Source organism: Pan troglodytes, chromosome 9 (assembly GCF_028858775.2).
Source record: "Pan troglodytes isolate AG18354 chromosome 9, NHGRI_mPanTro3-v2.0_pri, whole genome shotgun sequence".
Lineage (NCBI taxonomy): Eukaryota > Metazoa > Chordata > Mammalia > Primates > Hominidae > Pan > Pan troglodytes.
In genome coordinates, this window is record NC_072407.2 from 98,094,135 (window position 1) to 98,107,453 (window position 13,319).

The following is a 13,319-nucleotide window of genomic DNA, read 5'->3' on the forward strand; positions in this document are numbered from 1 at the left end:
TGGATAATTATAGGACCTCCCTCATATTTCTATTTAATTCTGTGAAAATCCAGCTTGGTGCCTGGCATACAGTAGGTACACAATGCGTGTTGGTAATTATGATGTCCGTTGTAATAAGTACTATTCATGTCTCTTCTTTGTGCTTCATTGGTAGGAGAATAATAGAGAATAAGGATAACAAACTTTCATGAGACAACGTCTCAATTTAGGTGCCTATGTGGCCTTGCCAACTGACTGCAAATGACCACAAAGCATATGCTAATGTACAGTGGTATCAAAGACCACTTCTTCCTGGATATGCTAAAAAGCACAGACACCCTCAATGGTGTCCAAACAAAGAGAAATGTGAATGGTTTTTAAAAATCACAAAAACAGCAGCCTCATTCTCATTCATCTCACAGTTTATGCCACTGCCCTTTGCACCTGTCCTAGTGGTGACTCAACTGGGGCCCAGTGGGAGTTAGCCCAGTGCCAGGCCAGGACCCTCATGGAATGTATATGCTACCACTTCCTTGCCTTTTAACAAGAGCTGAAAATCAACCTCTGTGTGTTATAATTCATGAAATTAGTAGTATTGATGGTAGTGATGAAAGTGTACCCAGTAAGTCAACCTTAGATTACACATTTTTCTCTCTGCTGCCCTTGTTTCTAAGTTCTTTAGTTTATAAGGATAAAAAAGGGAGGGGAAGGGAACAGGGGGGAGGACTGGAGTTTTCAAAACTATGATTTCTAGAAGAAACCAGTTGTGTCACTTTGTGATCCAGTCTGTGACTCCCTTAAACCTTATGGCAGTATTCAAGGTCATCTGTAATCTTATTTCTCAATATTCCTTATTCCAGGTCAAATAAATTTACTTCTCACTATTTCTTTTCACATGCCCTGAATACGAAACTTATTCCATTTGTAATTCCTTAAAAAATGTGGTTGTTATACTATGTTTACTTTTTATCAGGCATTAAATATTTTATAATGCAATCTCAAACTAACCAACAAATTCACACCCAGGCTGCACCTTTTGGTGCTCCACCCTCCACCTACAATAGTGGACCCCACCTACTCTATCAGAATCCTACAGTCCTTCAAAATCAATGTCAAATTTTACTTCTTTGGGAGACTATCCTCAATCTTTTCAGGCTGGATTTAATCTTTCTTTCCATTACATTTTCTCTTACTTTTTATACTTTTTACTATAAAAAGTATACTTTTTTCTCTTACTTTTTATACTTTTTAGTATATTTTATACTTTTACTATAATGCAAATCTGAATCTAGTACTTCCCCTTGTGTTAAATTCTTAAAATCTCTTCCGTTGCTTTTTAATGTAAATTCTGGCCTCTCAAGCCCTACCCTCCTGCCTCTTATCTCATCTTTACCCATCACTTCCCCATTCTTGTGCACACTCAATACCTTGGCAGGCATAATATGTAGTATCCTTTATTGTCCCTAGGTCTTTGAATATGCTGGTTGTTCTGGCTGAAATAACCCTCCTACTCTTTGTCTCATCTCTTACTCCACTTTCAGATATTCAGTAGATAGAAAGTTCTTTCTGAAATCATTTCTAGTAGTTACCAGAGTATAGCATTTAATCACATGCATTACAATTGGCCAATTTATCTGACATATCCTCAGTGGGCTCAAGGCTTCTCTAGGGTGAAGAGAGGATTTGCCTTGTTTATGGCTCTACCCTCATTGCAAATTATTATTTACTGAATAATTATAGCACTTGTGATACCCTGCATTTCTGACTCTCACTACAAAGCTCCTTGAATATAAAATTATTTGATTTTGTTGTTATCTTTTCTGTATACCTTAGCTCTAATTCACCTGGAGATGCTTACTTTTTATTTCATTTGGCCAAATAGTTTGAAGGGAGGCAATGAAACCAGGGCTGAGCAGATAAACACTGAAGGAGGGTTAATGCATGGGGAGTGTGTGGGAAACACAATCTTGTCTTTCTTAAACAGTCAAATATTAGGTTGGTGCAAAAGTGATTGCGGTTTTTGCCATTAAAACTAGTGGCAAAAATCGCAATCACTTTTGCATCAACCTAATATATACAGTGCAAATGGGAAATGTATTTTACATTTTCTTTTAAAAAATCCCCCATTGTGAGTTGCTTTATTTTGGAAGCCAAATCTTGGTTTTGAGTCTCCATGTTGGCTTTTAAAATTGCTTTTAAAACTCTTATCTCTAAAATCAGTTTGGATTTGAGTTGATTCAAGTTCAGTTTACTGTTTCTGCCCCTTAAGCCTGGGGAACAACACTGGTTTCTTTTGCCTGATTCAAATGCCCATGTTGGTTGTTCTAGACATTCCTGGGCTGGGCAGGGCTGGTTAGCAGAGGTGCCATGCATTCCAAGTGTCCAGCAGCTGTTAAATCAAGTTTGGGTTTTTTTTCTTCCTGCAGTACACTAAATGTATGGAATTATCCTCTCTTACAGTCAGCACACCTTTGTTGCTGTCACATAGGTAGGCACAGTAAATATAAATGGAAAAGAATAAACTCCCTCTGTTGGGTCAACAGGTTTGTTCAGTAGAAATTAAGAGAAAGTTTTACCGCGTCAGCCAGCATCTGCTGCTGGAGAAGAAGTTGTTGTTTCTGCTCCATGATCTGCCTCTGTAGAGTCTGCTTCTTTCCCAGCAATTGCTGATTCAACAGTGATTGCTGGGAGTTCATGTAACCACTTCCAGTGTTTGGATTTGAGCAGGGGTTAGGACTTGGACTGGGGCCTGTGTTCTGGCCTACCACAGAGTGTTGATCCTAAAGAAGAGAAAGGGGGAAGGAAAAGCTACTGTGAATTAAAAAAAGAAAAATGTAGCACAAAGATCATACACTCAGATTCCAAACATTTTTCATCTTATTAAAGATCAAACATGGTTAAATGGGTTGGAGATCAGAGAATCGCTTTTTAAATGTAGAAGAAATAATTGCATATCACAGCAACCAAAGCAGCTGGGTTAATGACATTAGGGCACTGGAAAAGCTCCCATGAGGACTCTGATTGTGGAACCTCCACATTCCAGAAGGTGTTTATGGAACCTCAAAGAAAACTACCATAAAAACATATGGCAAACCTCTCAATTTCTCAGGAATAAACATCATAACCTAACAAATCCTTCCTTTTCCCAAAGTTAGCATGTATCATTGCTGATCCTGCAATGAAAGTCATGTTTTAATTCACGTGTTTAAAAGTTGAAACTATTTTGGACAGAAGGCATTTTGCCTTACCCAGCTTTCTGTGACAGAAAGGCAGGAAGGCCTCTAAGTTTCTGTTTTATAAACTCAAACTTGGAAAGGACTTCACTTCTCAGGGACTTGTAAATTTTGTTCCGCAGTCAACAATTCAGGTATCTCGGCGCAAGAATCTCAGTAAAAGAATACCCGACACACTGACAATGAGAAAATATTGATTAAAAACTCAACTGTATATCAAACAATATTGGGTATTGGTGAACTGCCTTTCTAATTTGAGGTCTCTACCAATTTTTTGGCATTGACAGATCAGGACTCTGCAAGACAGTAAGCTAAACCCAGTTGAATATTCTCATTAATTCCCAATGATGTATTTAGGATTGAGCTCTACACTAGTACACTAGTAGGGTTACAAGAAGACTAGAAAATATGGTTATCACCTTAGAGAATTTATCACCCAAGTGAGGGAGAAATGCTTACATGTATAAATATAAGAAAATGTAAAATCAAATTTTAGTTTACATGATATAAACACTAAGTCAAAAATTGTTATACTTTGATCAGAATGATCTGGGAATCAGCTTATAAGGCAGACGCCCTGGCCTTGTCCCAGGGATTCTGAGGCTATAGATCAAGGTACCTCCTTAGGTTATTCTGATACTCATTGGTCCAGGGAATATGCTTTGGGAAACACTGAATACATGGGAACAAAAGAAATCCAACTCTCTCTTTTTTTTTTAAGAGACAGAGTCTCACTCTATTACCCAGGCTGGAGTGCAGTGGCATAATCATGGCTCACTGCAGCTTCAACCTCCCAGGCTCAAGCAGTCCTCCCACTTCAGCCTCCTAAAGTGCCTGGGACCACAGGCGTGTGCCACCTGGCTAATTTTTAAATTTTTTTTAGAGACAGGGTGGCTAATTTTTAAATTTTTTTTAGAGATGAGGTCTTACTATGTTGCCCAGGCTGGTCTCAAAGTCAAGGGCTCAAGTGATCCTAGATCCTTGGCCTCCCACAGTGCTGGTATTACAGGCATGAAGCACTGTGCCCAGGAAAAAAAAAAAAAAAAAAAAAATCCATCTGTCATTCACCAACTAAACTATGTAAGGTTACAAGACATAAAAACATTAAGCAGGGAGTTGGGTGCGGTGGCTCATGCCTGTAATCCTAGCACTTTGGGAGGCCGAGGCAGGTGGTTCACCTGAGGTCAGGAGTTTGAGACCAGTCTGGCCAACATGGTTAAACACTATCTCTACTAAAATATGAAAATTAGTCGGGTGTGGTGGCACATGCCTGTAATCCCAATTACTTACTCAGGAGGCTGAGGCATGAGAATCACTTGAACCTAGGAGGCAGAGGTTGCAGCGACCCGAGATTGTGCCGCTGCACTCCAGCCTGGGTGACAGAGCAAGACTCTGTCTCAAAACAAAAACAAACAAACAAAAAACCACAAAGCAACTCCCATGATACCACATGAGTAGAGGTGGTAGGTACACTGTTTGTGGAAATTATCTTCTCTTTTATTTCTTTCTCTTCCTTTAACTATGTGCTGAGCTGAAATAAATAAATAAGTAAGTAAGTAAGCCACAAGCCGAAAGCCTTGGCCTTGCTTTAGTAATCTCTGAGGCTACAGAGCTCACCAGCTGCCTCAAAAGCAAAGGGTTACAAAATAATTCTAAGGGCGACCATCCACTGAGGCTTATTATCAGCCAGTCACTGTGGTCCGTGCTTTACGTGATTTATCTCATTCACTCCTCCCAACAAAACAATGAGCAAGAACTTGTATTATTAACGCAACTTTGCAGATGAGAAACCTGAGCTCAGAGAGATCACATAGCTGTAAGTGGCCGAGGAGGATTTGAAGCCAGGTCTGTCTGACCCCACAATTCTAGTTCTCAATCAGTACACTTTACTGCCTGTCACGTGAGACAGGAAGCATTGAGAAGAAAGATTTTTGTACTTTAAACCTGGGCCAACCCATCAGTTCATGCAGCACTCTTCCCAGGGTTGAGCACCCTCAGGTCAGGAAGGTGGAAAGAAGTGTGTTGGAGAGAAGGACAGGGGAGTGAGGACAGGGTGGGAAGATCCTCTTCACTAGTTAGTAAAAAATAATTACAGCCATCTCTGAGGTACATCCTTTGAGCAGCTTAAGGAAACCATCCTCTAATATATTTACACCCCTATGACCAGTCAGTTCTTTCAACTTTAAATCCATCACGAATTTTGGAGACTTCACCGCCTGTGTCCTATAAGCCACTAAGAATGTGGACTTGGAGACAAGCACTTGAGGGTCATTGACAGAATGGCAAATGAGGATCTGTGAGCTGAGTGTCTTGGAGGGCAAAAGGAGGAGGAAATACATGGAGGATTGGGGGCTGGGCCTTTTGGTGCACCCTGAGTAAGGACAGGGAAGCAGAGCCTGTGACAGGGGGAAAGAGGCAGGATCAGGGAAGCGTAAAGACAGCTGGAAGTGGTGGGGGAAGACATCAAGGTGGGAGAGAATGTATTGGAGATGGTAGTTTGCTTTCTACTCTCCAGAATAGAAAGAGTCTGCTCTTTTCTTTGATAGTTTGGAGTTTTATGTAAGACTTTCAAAAGAAGATTTTGTGTTTTTTTGTTTTGGTTTATTTTTTTAAGTAGCTGACAAGCATAGGTAGAAAAATTCAAAACACTTTTCTTTTCATCTTCTTTGCATTGCCATGCAATGGACAAGACCATAAGCTCTGGAGATAGGTCCACCTTGGTTCATACCCCAGTTCTGACACTTAGTTGTGTGATGTGGCAGAAGTTAATTCACCTCTCTAAGCCTCAGTTTTCTTATCTGTAAAAGGGAAATAATAACAGTATGGATGTCACAGGTTCCCTACAAGAGTTAGGGGAGATAATCCAATACTTACCACGTAGTAAGCACTTACTAAACAATAGCTGCTCATAATTATTAAAGTTATTTCTACACATAGGAACAATAGTCTGTTTACGTTTGTTTTCATTGTGAAACAAAGGAGATAGAACTCGCAGACTACAGAAAGCTGTTCTGTGTCAGGTCTCTGAGAAATGTAGAGGTCTCAGTAATATTGCAGATTATGAGCCGCCAGGGATTTGGGAAATTACCTTCATCCTCCTACTTGAAGATGCCAGAAGATGGGTGGGTATCATTCTCTGATGGGCTGTCTTTTGGGGTGTGCTTCTTTCTTCTCAGTTAGGGGCTCAGCTCAGGTCTCTGTTAGCTTTGCTCTTTGCTGTTCTGGTTTTTATTCTTTTAACATCCAATTATTTATGCATAGTGCAATCATGTACATTTACTAAGTACCGTGCCTTAGTTTCCTCATTTGCAACATAAAGGTAATACATTAATTACCTAAAATTTAACAAGATGAATTTTAGAACAGTGCCAGGGACTTAGTAGAGATGTTTGATACACTTTAACTATTATTATTTTGTTATTTCTGTATTTTTAAATATTAGATGTTTTATATCCAATGAGTCTTATGAAGGAGCTCACACTGTAAGTGTACCTGGACTACAGATGTGGTGTGTTTGGCCCCCATCATGTTTGAAACACAAATTGCTCTTTTTGCTCTCCAGGTGGCCACAGCAGCCTCTACTACTCCTTACTTTATTATACCCACCCATTTTCCTCACTTCTATCATTTGCCTGGTCCATGTAGGCCCTTTGAGTTTAAGATCTCTGGCATACAGTTTATCTGGGAAGATAAGCTACACATACCACACACTCCACATATCCACTCACCCAAAGTTATGACAACAAAAAGCAATGCATAATCATTTCCATTAGGTGGTATGATACCTACTAGTGTCTTAAGATTAAAACCCAGATCATGGCATACATTTACCTATGTAACAAACCTACACATCCTGCACATGTACCCGGGAACTTAAAAGTTGAAGGAAAAATCAATCAATCAATCAATCAATCTCAGATCACCTAATGCCTAGTCACCCATGAATCCATCAATCCATTAATGCATTTGACAAAGTATACTGAATGTCTACTCTGTGCTAGGCAGTTTTTTATTTTCTAGAGACCAAAATGTACTTAGAAATGGGGAAAATGAAGAGAAAGAAAAGAGGTAGACAGAGTGCTCGATGTTGGCAGAATTGATGAGCTCCAAAATAACTTCCAGAGAATTCTGGAAAACCAACCTTTTCTAAGATTTATAAAAGATCGGCATGCCAGGAAAATGTAACTATGTCTCTTTCTCTCTCTAATCAAACAGATAGACTGTGCTAAATGTAGTTTATTTCCTTCACGGTACCAAAAGATACTTTAGGACCCTTTTCCCTAGGGTCTGAAGGGTTTTCCAAATTTGAAACTGGTGCTTGGGTGAAGGGAGGTGCCCTGGTATGGAGGAAAGAATGAGATAAATCCTTTCTTGTAATTTTGTAAAAGATTTTTAAATCTTGTAGTTTCTAACTCATGGGTTTTACCATGCACCTACTATATACATTCTTTGAATTCATGATTGAAGTAATATTTCACTGCTCTTGCATTTTTTTGCCCTTATGTTTGCTGTAAAACACAAAACACCTCCTTATACAAGCTTGCTGTCATGGCCAACATGTTGTGCAAACTTTAGTACATAAAATAGTTTGAAAGAAAAAGCTGCTTTGATGCATTGGCTTTGATTTTCATACTCAGCCTCACTCTTTGCCTTAAATTCAACCCATGTAGAACTTAATAGAAATCATCTGTTTTTTCCCCAACACACATTTTTCTCCTGAAGGGCACATGAAGGCTGTGGTAAAAATCGCACATTCTCAGCTGATAGATGAGAGTATGTGTGTATGTGTGCATGCATGCATGTGTGTGATTGTGAAAGAATTAGGCTATTTCCATCAAGGTAGTCTTTCACATGATAGAAAACACAGTTTTCTAGATAAACCGTAGTTAAAGATTAATTTGGCAGCAAGGAATAGTCAATGACTGGTTCAAATCATGAACCTGCATGATCTTTCATTTTACATGTTCTTTTTCTGTTTTTACCTACAAAATTACAGTGTTTGGTTCTAACCTACAAAATAGGTTTCGCATCCAATCCTCCTGGGTTTTAAATCAATTATGAGTGCACAATAACGTATATTTATTGTGTACTCCTAGATAGTTTTCCACGTTTGTGAGTGTGTGTGTGCATGTGCATTTGAGATTTTTAAAAGTCTTTTTATAGTATTAGTCCCTGAGATAGTGTAGCATGCCAGTGCTTAAGTATGGATAAAACTTCTTGGTCCTTGTTTTAACCCAGCACAGGACTGCCAGACCAATGAAAACATGTTTGTATTCTTTTTATAAGGTTCAATCAATCAACCTGTCTTTAGAATTATTAAGTTCACTGCATTCTTATTCATTAATTCAACAAGTATTTATTAAGCATTGCATTCTTCTGGGCCTTGGGGATAAAGCAGTAAAAAGATACTGAAGGGACTTCTCATGAACCTAAAACAAACAACATTTTTATGAGTTTTAGAATCATAATCGCTTAGTGGATACACATCTTTTTCTCAAAATGCCATCCCAATCAAAAAGCATTTGAGATCTTCATTTCAATATTTCTGAGCTGTACACAAGTGGTCCCGAGCCCACTCTAAGGCCCACTGGTGAGCATCCTCTTCTTCTAAGGCTTTGGCCTTGTCATTAGAAATTCACTGCTCTGTCCCTAACCACTGCTAGTATTTAGTCATCCTATCTCTGCTCTTTTACTCTGAGAATGTTTTAAAATTATCTCAAATCAGTAGTGAAGATCTCATAATACATTCATATATATATATATTTTTAAAATGTTTCCATCCTCATCTGTCATTTAAGAAGATGCTAGATATTCTTGATCAAACTGCTATACTCAAGAATTTTGGACTCAAACTCTATACAGATACTAGACTCTTTATATAGCAACAGCTTCCTTATATAGCAAAGCCTATATCTACCCATTTATCCACTTTTCTAACTGTCTGTCTGTCTGTCTGTCTGTCAGTCTGTCTGTCTATCTATCTATCTATCTATCTATCTATCTATCTATCTATCTATCCATCCACCCCATCCATCCATCTACCTACCCAACCTCCTTACCTGTCCATTCTAGTCCAAATCTCCAAAGTACACTTTCTTCTACCACATCCCTAGCAAATGATCATTCAACCTCTGCTAAAATTACAGAAACATTCTTGATGTATTATTTGGAATGCTCTTCAGAACTCCAAGCTGCTATTCTTAACAGCATCTGAGCAAAGAAAATGCTTTGGACATGATGGGTTTCATTCATTCACTTATTTTCTAAAAAGTAGGTACTGACTAAGAATAACCTATGTCCTGGGCATTTCATCAGGTGCTAGAGAAATGGAGATAATTTGGACACAGTTCTTGTTTGCAACGCTTTTACCTCCAAGGAGAGGAGATAGTCATAGTCACACCCTGGATTGTGGGCAGTCTTATTAGGAGGGTAACAAAGTTCATGCAGCCTGCTGGAAAATCCTGCCACTTGACTATATTTTTAAGTTTTCCAACTGTGCTACTGATGGATCATTTATTTCCTAGAATGGTCTCAAGGATGTTAGGAGACCATTTGGTAAATCAGGTATATGATGACCGAATCTTTTAGCTTGAGGCAAATAAAACATGCTCACAAGTTAAGTAAGCTCACAAGGAAGCTGGATGCATGTTTTAACTTATGGAAAAAAATCTGGTTAAAAATGCTTTCCCCAATTTTTTACTTCATTGGTTTAATATCTTGCCTATGGATGACCATGGGAAGTACTAGCTCACTGAGGTTGCAAACTATGTCTACAAACCTGGGAGACAATTAGGAGAACACATGAACTCTTTTAAATGGGTACCCTTTTTCCTTAGAAGACAAATTACCTGTCCTCTGTGTTAATTGTGTTTCTCTCAAAGGCAGTTTGAAGTCCTTTTGAAAAAAAGTCCAAATTAAAAAATTAAGAACAAACCCCACTGTCCCAGCCTTCTACCAGTGTATTCACCACTAACCTTTTCTTTAAATTTTCTGGGATAAATATTTAAAGAAATAGTATGTGTGAAGAAAATCTTGTAAATCTATCCAAAATCTATCCAAAAGCAGAGGATAGGCCTAGCTACTGGGTGTTACTTTGATGAAGTGTCTCTGTAAATCATGGTCAATATGTGAGAGATCTTTAAAAAAGATGTTAACTAATAAAATCACTGGGACTACCTCTTTCTTTCATTTCAATGGAATTGTAAGGACTCTGTCAGGCAGGAGTGATTTCAGCAAAAGGTAGAATGGGGTACAAAATATCCCTTGTTTCACTGAAGTATATACAGAAATAGTAAGACTCGTTGGATTCAGTCAGTTTTATAGTTAAAGCAGTTTTGTGGGCTGAACACTGACACAGTAACTTTCACAAAGTAGGCAAAGTTGCCGGGCAGGTATTGTTCTCTTAATTAAAAAAAAAAAAAAAGCTCTACAAAATATTTGTCTTGTTCCAGGCATTTGGGTAAAATAGCTCTCTGTTCCTCTTCACTTATTTTGGAAGGGGACTGTATAATGATTTTCCCCCCACAAAAATGAAGTAATGTAAATTACTTGAGATCCATGAGAGTATTTTGGCGTGGGATGACTGCCCTTTCTTTTTCTTGGCTTCTAGAGCTAGGCATCCGCAATTTGCAAAACAAATTCAAGATAAAATACCCAGCTGGGCAAGTCTGTACAGTAGATCTCACAAACTGGTTTGCTATTCAATCTTTCTTCTCCCTACCCACTTCTCTCTTTCCCTCTTTTTGTCTTTCTTTCCCTGTCTCAATGAACTAACTGCTCAACTGTTCCTCTCGGCTATTCATCTTCGGAACTGTCTGCCGATGAAGCCATTTATTTATCTCTGTGCCTGAAAAACAAGTTGTCTGAACTGTTTCAGATTCCCAATAAGCTGGCAGGCCCACTTGCTCAAAGTTACTTATTTGGGGCATTAATAGTGAGGTGGTTGTGGGTGGCCAAAATAATTGAGCAGTTGTTGTTTAACACAACAACGACAACAACAATGACAACAAAACAATTGTCAGGAAATCAGCCAGGAAACAGCTTGTAAACAGAAAAGACTGAAGGGATGAAACTCTCCTATCTTCAGGTTACCAGATCTTCCAGTTTCTATTTCAAGGGTCAGCAAACTATGGCATGACGGCCTAATCCAGCCTGCCACCCTTTTTGGTAAATAAAATTTTATTGGAACACAGCCATACACATTCATTCATATGCCTGTGGCTGCTTTCCCACTATAATAACAGAGTTGAATAGTTGTGCCAGAGACCTACGGCACACAAAGCCTATAATATTTACTACCTGGCCCTTTACAGAAAAAGTTTCTTGACCCTTGCTGTACTTGGCTGTATTGGACAAATAATGTGAGATACTTTGGTCTTTCACATTAAATTTTAAAAATGCCTTAGATGAAGTACCCAGCAATCCTTTGAGATAACTGGCAAGTTGAAAATAAGAAATATTTATCATAAAATCTGTTTACATTAGCCTTCCACTTCAGTAACAATTACACACAGCAGGAACTAAAAAACAACTTACAGATCTTTCATCCAACTCTATTTTACAGATAAAGACGCTGCCCAGAAAGTTTAAGGAATTGACTTGCACAAGGTCACACACCTAACTGAGAGATGAGGAACACAGATCCCAAATCTGGGAAAATATATTAAGAAGAAATAAACAGAACAAAGTCTATTCGCTTGAAAGAATTGTAGCTTATCTGATATAACTTATTGGGGGTGAGAGGTTGGGTGGTGGAGATGAAGGCCAAGCTTGAAAAAACAGAAGAAAGTATTTGGTTTAGTATTCTTCTTTCCCCTTCACAATTGTGAATAGTAGCTGCTTTCCCCTTCTATTTAATAGGAAATTTTCTTTACTTGCTCAGTACCTTCTCCTGCACCGTGCAGAGAAACCCCAATCATATGTTTATAATGTTTATTTCAAATGATTAGAATGAATTTCATAGTCACTACAGAGTTTATCCTTCAGATGTTACCCAATTTTTAAGTCACCAGGACACTGTGTCTATTCTTAGCCTCTGGGGTGGACACGTATTATGGGTTGGCACAGAGACCAGTTCCATGAGTGAGAAAGCAGCCTTCAGTGGGAGAGTGGCCAGGAACAAAACGTCAGTGGGTCAGGGTGGAGTGGGAAGAGTTTGGTAACTCAGGGGAAGGAATGAGAAATTTTTCTTAAAAGAGAAATTCTGCAACTTTAGAAGGACTCTTTGTGGCAGATTTCAAATTTCTGCTCTATAAGTTGGCTTTTAGCTTTCTGTCTCTAGAGCAGGGGTTTCAAACATTGATTTGGATCATAGTTCCTATTGAGGATTTCACATAGCTATGGATTCTGCATCTCCTCCCATCCTCCAAACACATATACAACTAATAATTTTGTCTACAATTTCAGGGAGTTTATAAATTCTCTAAACATCCACAGATTATCCATAGAGCTCAGGTTGAGAACTCAACCCCCCTCACTCCCCACCGCAAACGTTGGTATTTATGAAAGTAATAAAATGATTTTTCCCTTGGATACAGCCTCTACACTGTACTCCCAGCTTAAAATCATACATAGCTCTTCACTAACTTTGGGATCACGTCCTAACTCCCAAGAATGGTATAAAAGGCCTTCCATGATCTGGGCTCTGCATCTTTCTCCAGTATTATCTCTCAACACATCCTTTCCTCACCCTATACTATGGTGATACTAAACTACATGCAGTTCTCCAAACCCACAGAGCTCTTTCTCTTCTCCAAATTTTTGTATATGGTCATATCCTCTCTGCCTGGAACACTCTTTCTCTGCCTCTTCCTACAAGGTGAACATCCTTTTTTTTCTGGGCTCAACTCAGATGTAATTTTTTTTCAGGAAGCCTTCTCTGACCGCTTAGAACTGAGTTAGGTGGCCCTTTTCTGTGCTTTTGTGAGACCCAGTACTGGCCCATTAGGCAGCCTTTGTCACTCTATATCACAATTGCTCATTTGCTTATACCTCTTTCCCATTTTAAGTGCTTTGAAGGCTGGGACATGTTCATTGTGAAATTCCCAGGGTATAGCAGACTCTCCATAGATGTTTTCTGAATTAAAAATATATGAATGATTGAAGAAG

The 13,319-nt window shown here is 38.8% G+C and overlaps 1 protein-coding gene across 2 annotated transcripts in view; it reads right to left on the reverse strand.

Annotated features, from left to right (window-relative positions):
- Window positions 1-13,319, reverse strand: part of MAML2 (mastermind like transcriptional coactivator 2) — a 369,041-nt gene that overhangs the window by 12,407 nt on the left and 343,315 nt on the right. For both annotated transcript variants that reach the window (XM_001147268.8, XM_054662647.2), the window contains exon 3: window positions 2,556-2,759. In XM_001147268.8, coding sequence (XP_001147268.2) covers window positions 2,556-2,759 — 204 coding nt within the window. The remainder of the gene's footprint in view (window positions 1-2,555; window positions 2,760-13,319) is intronic.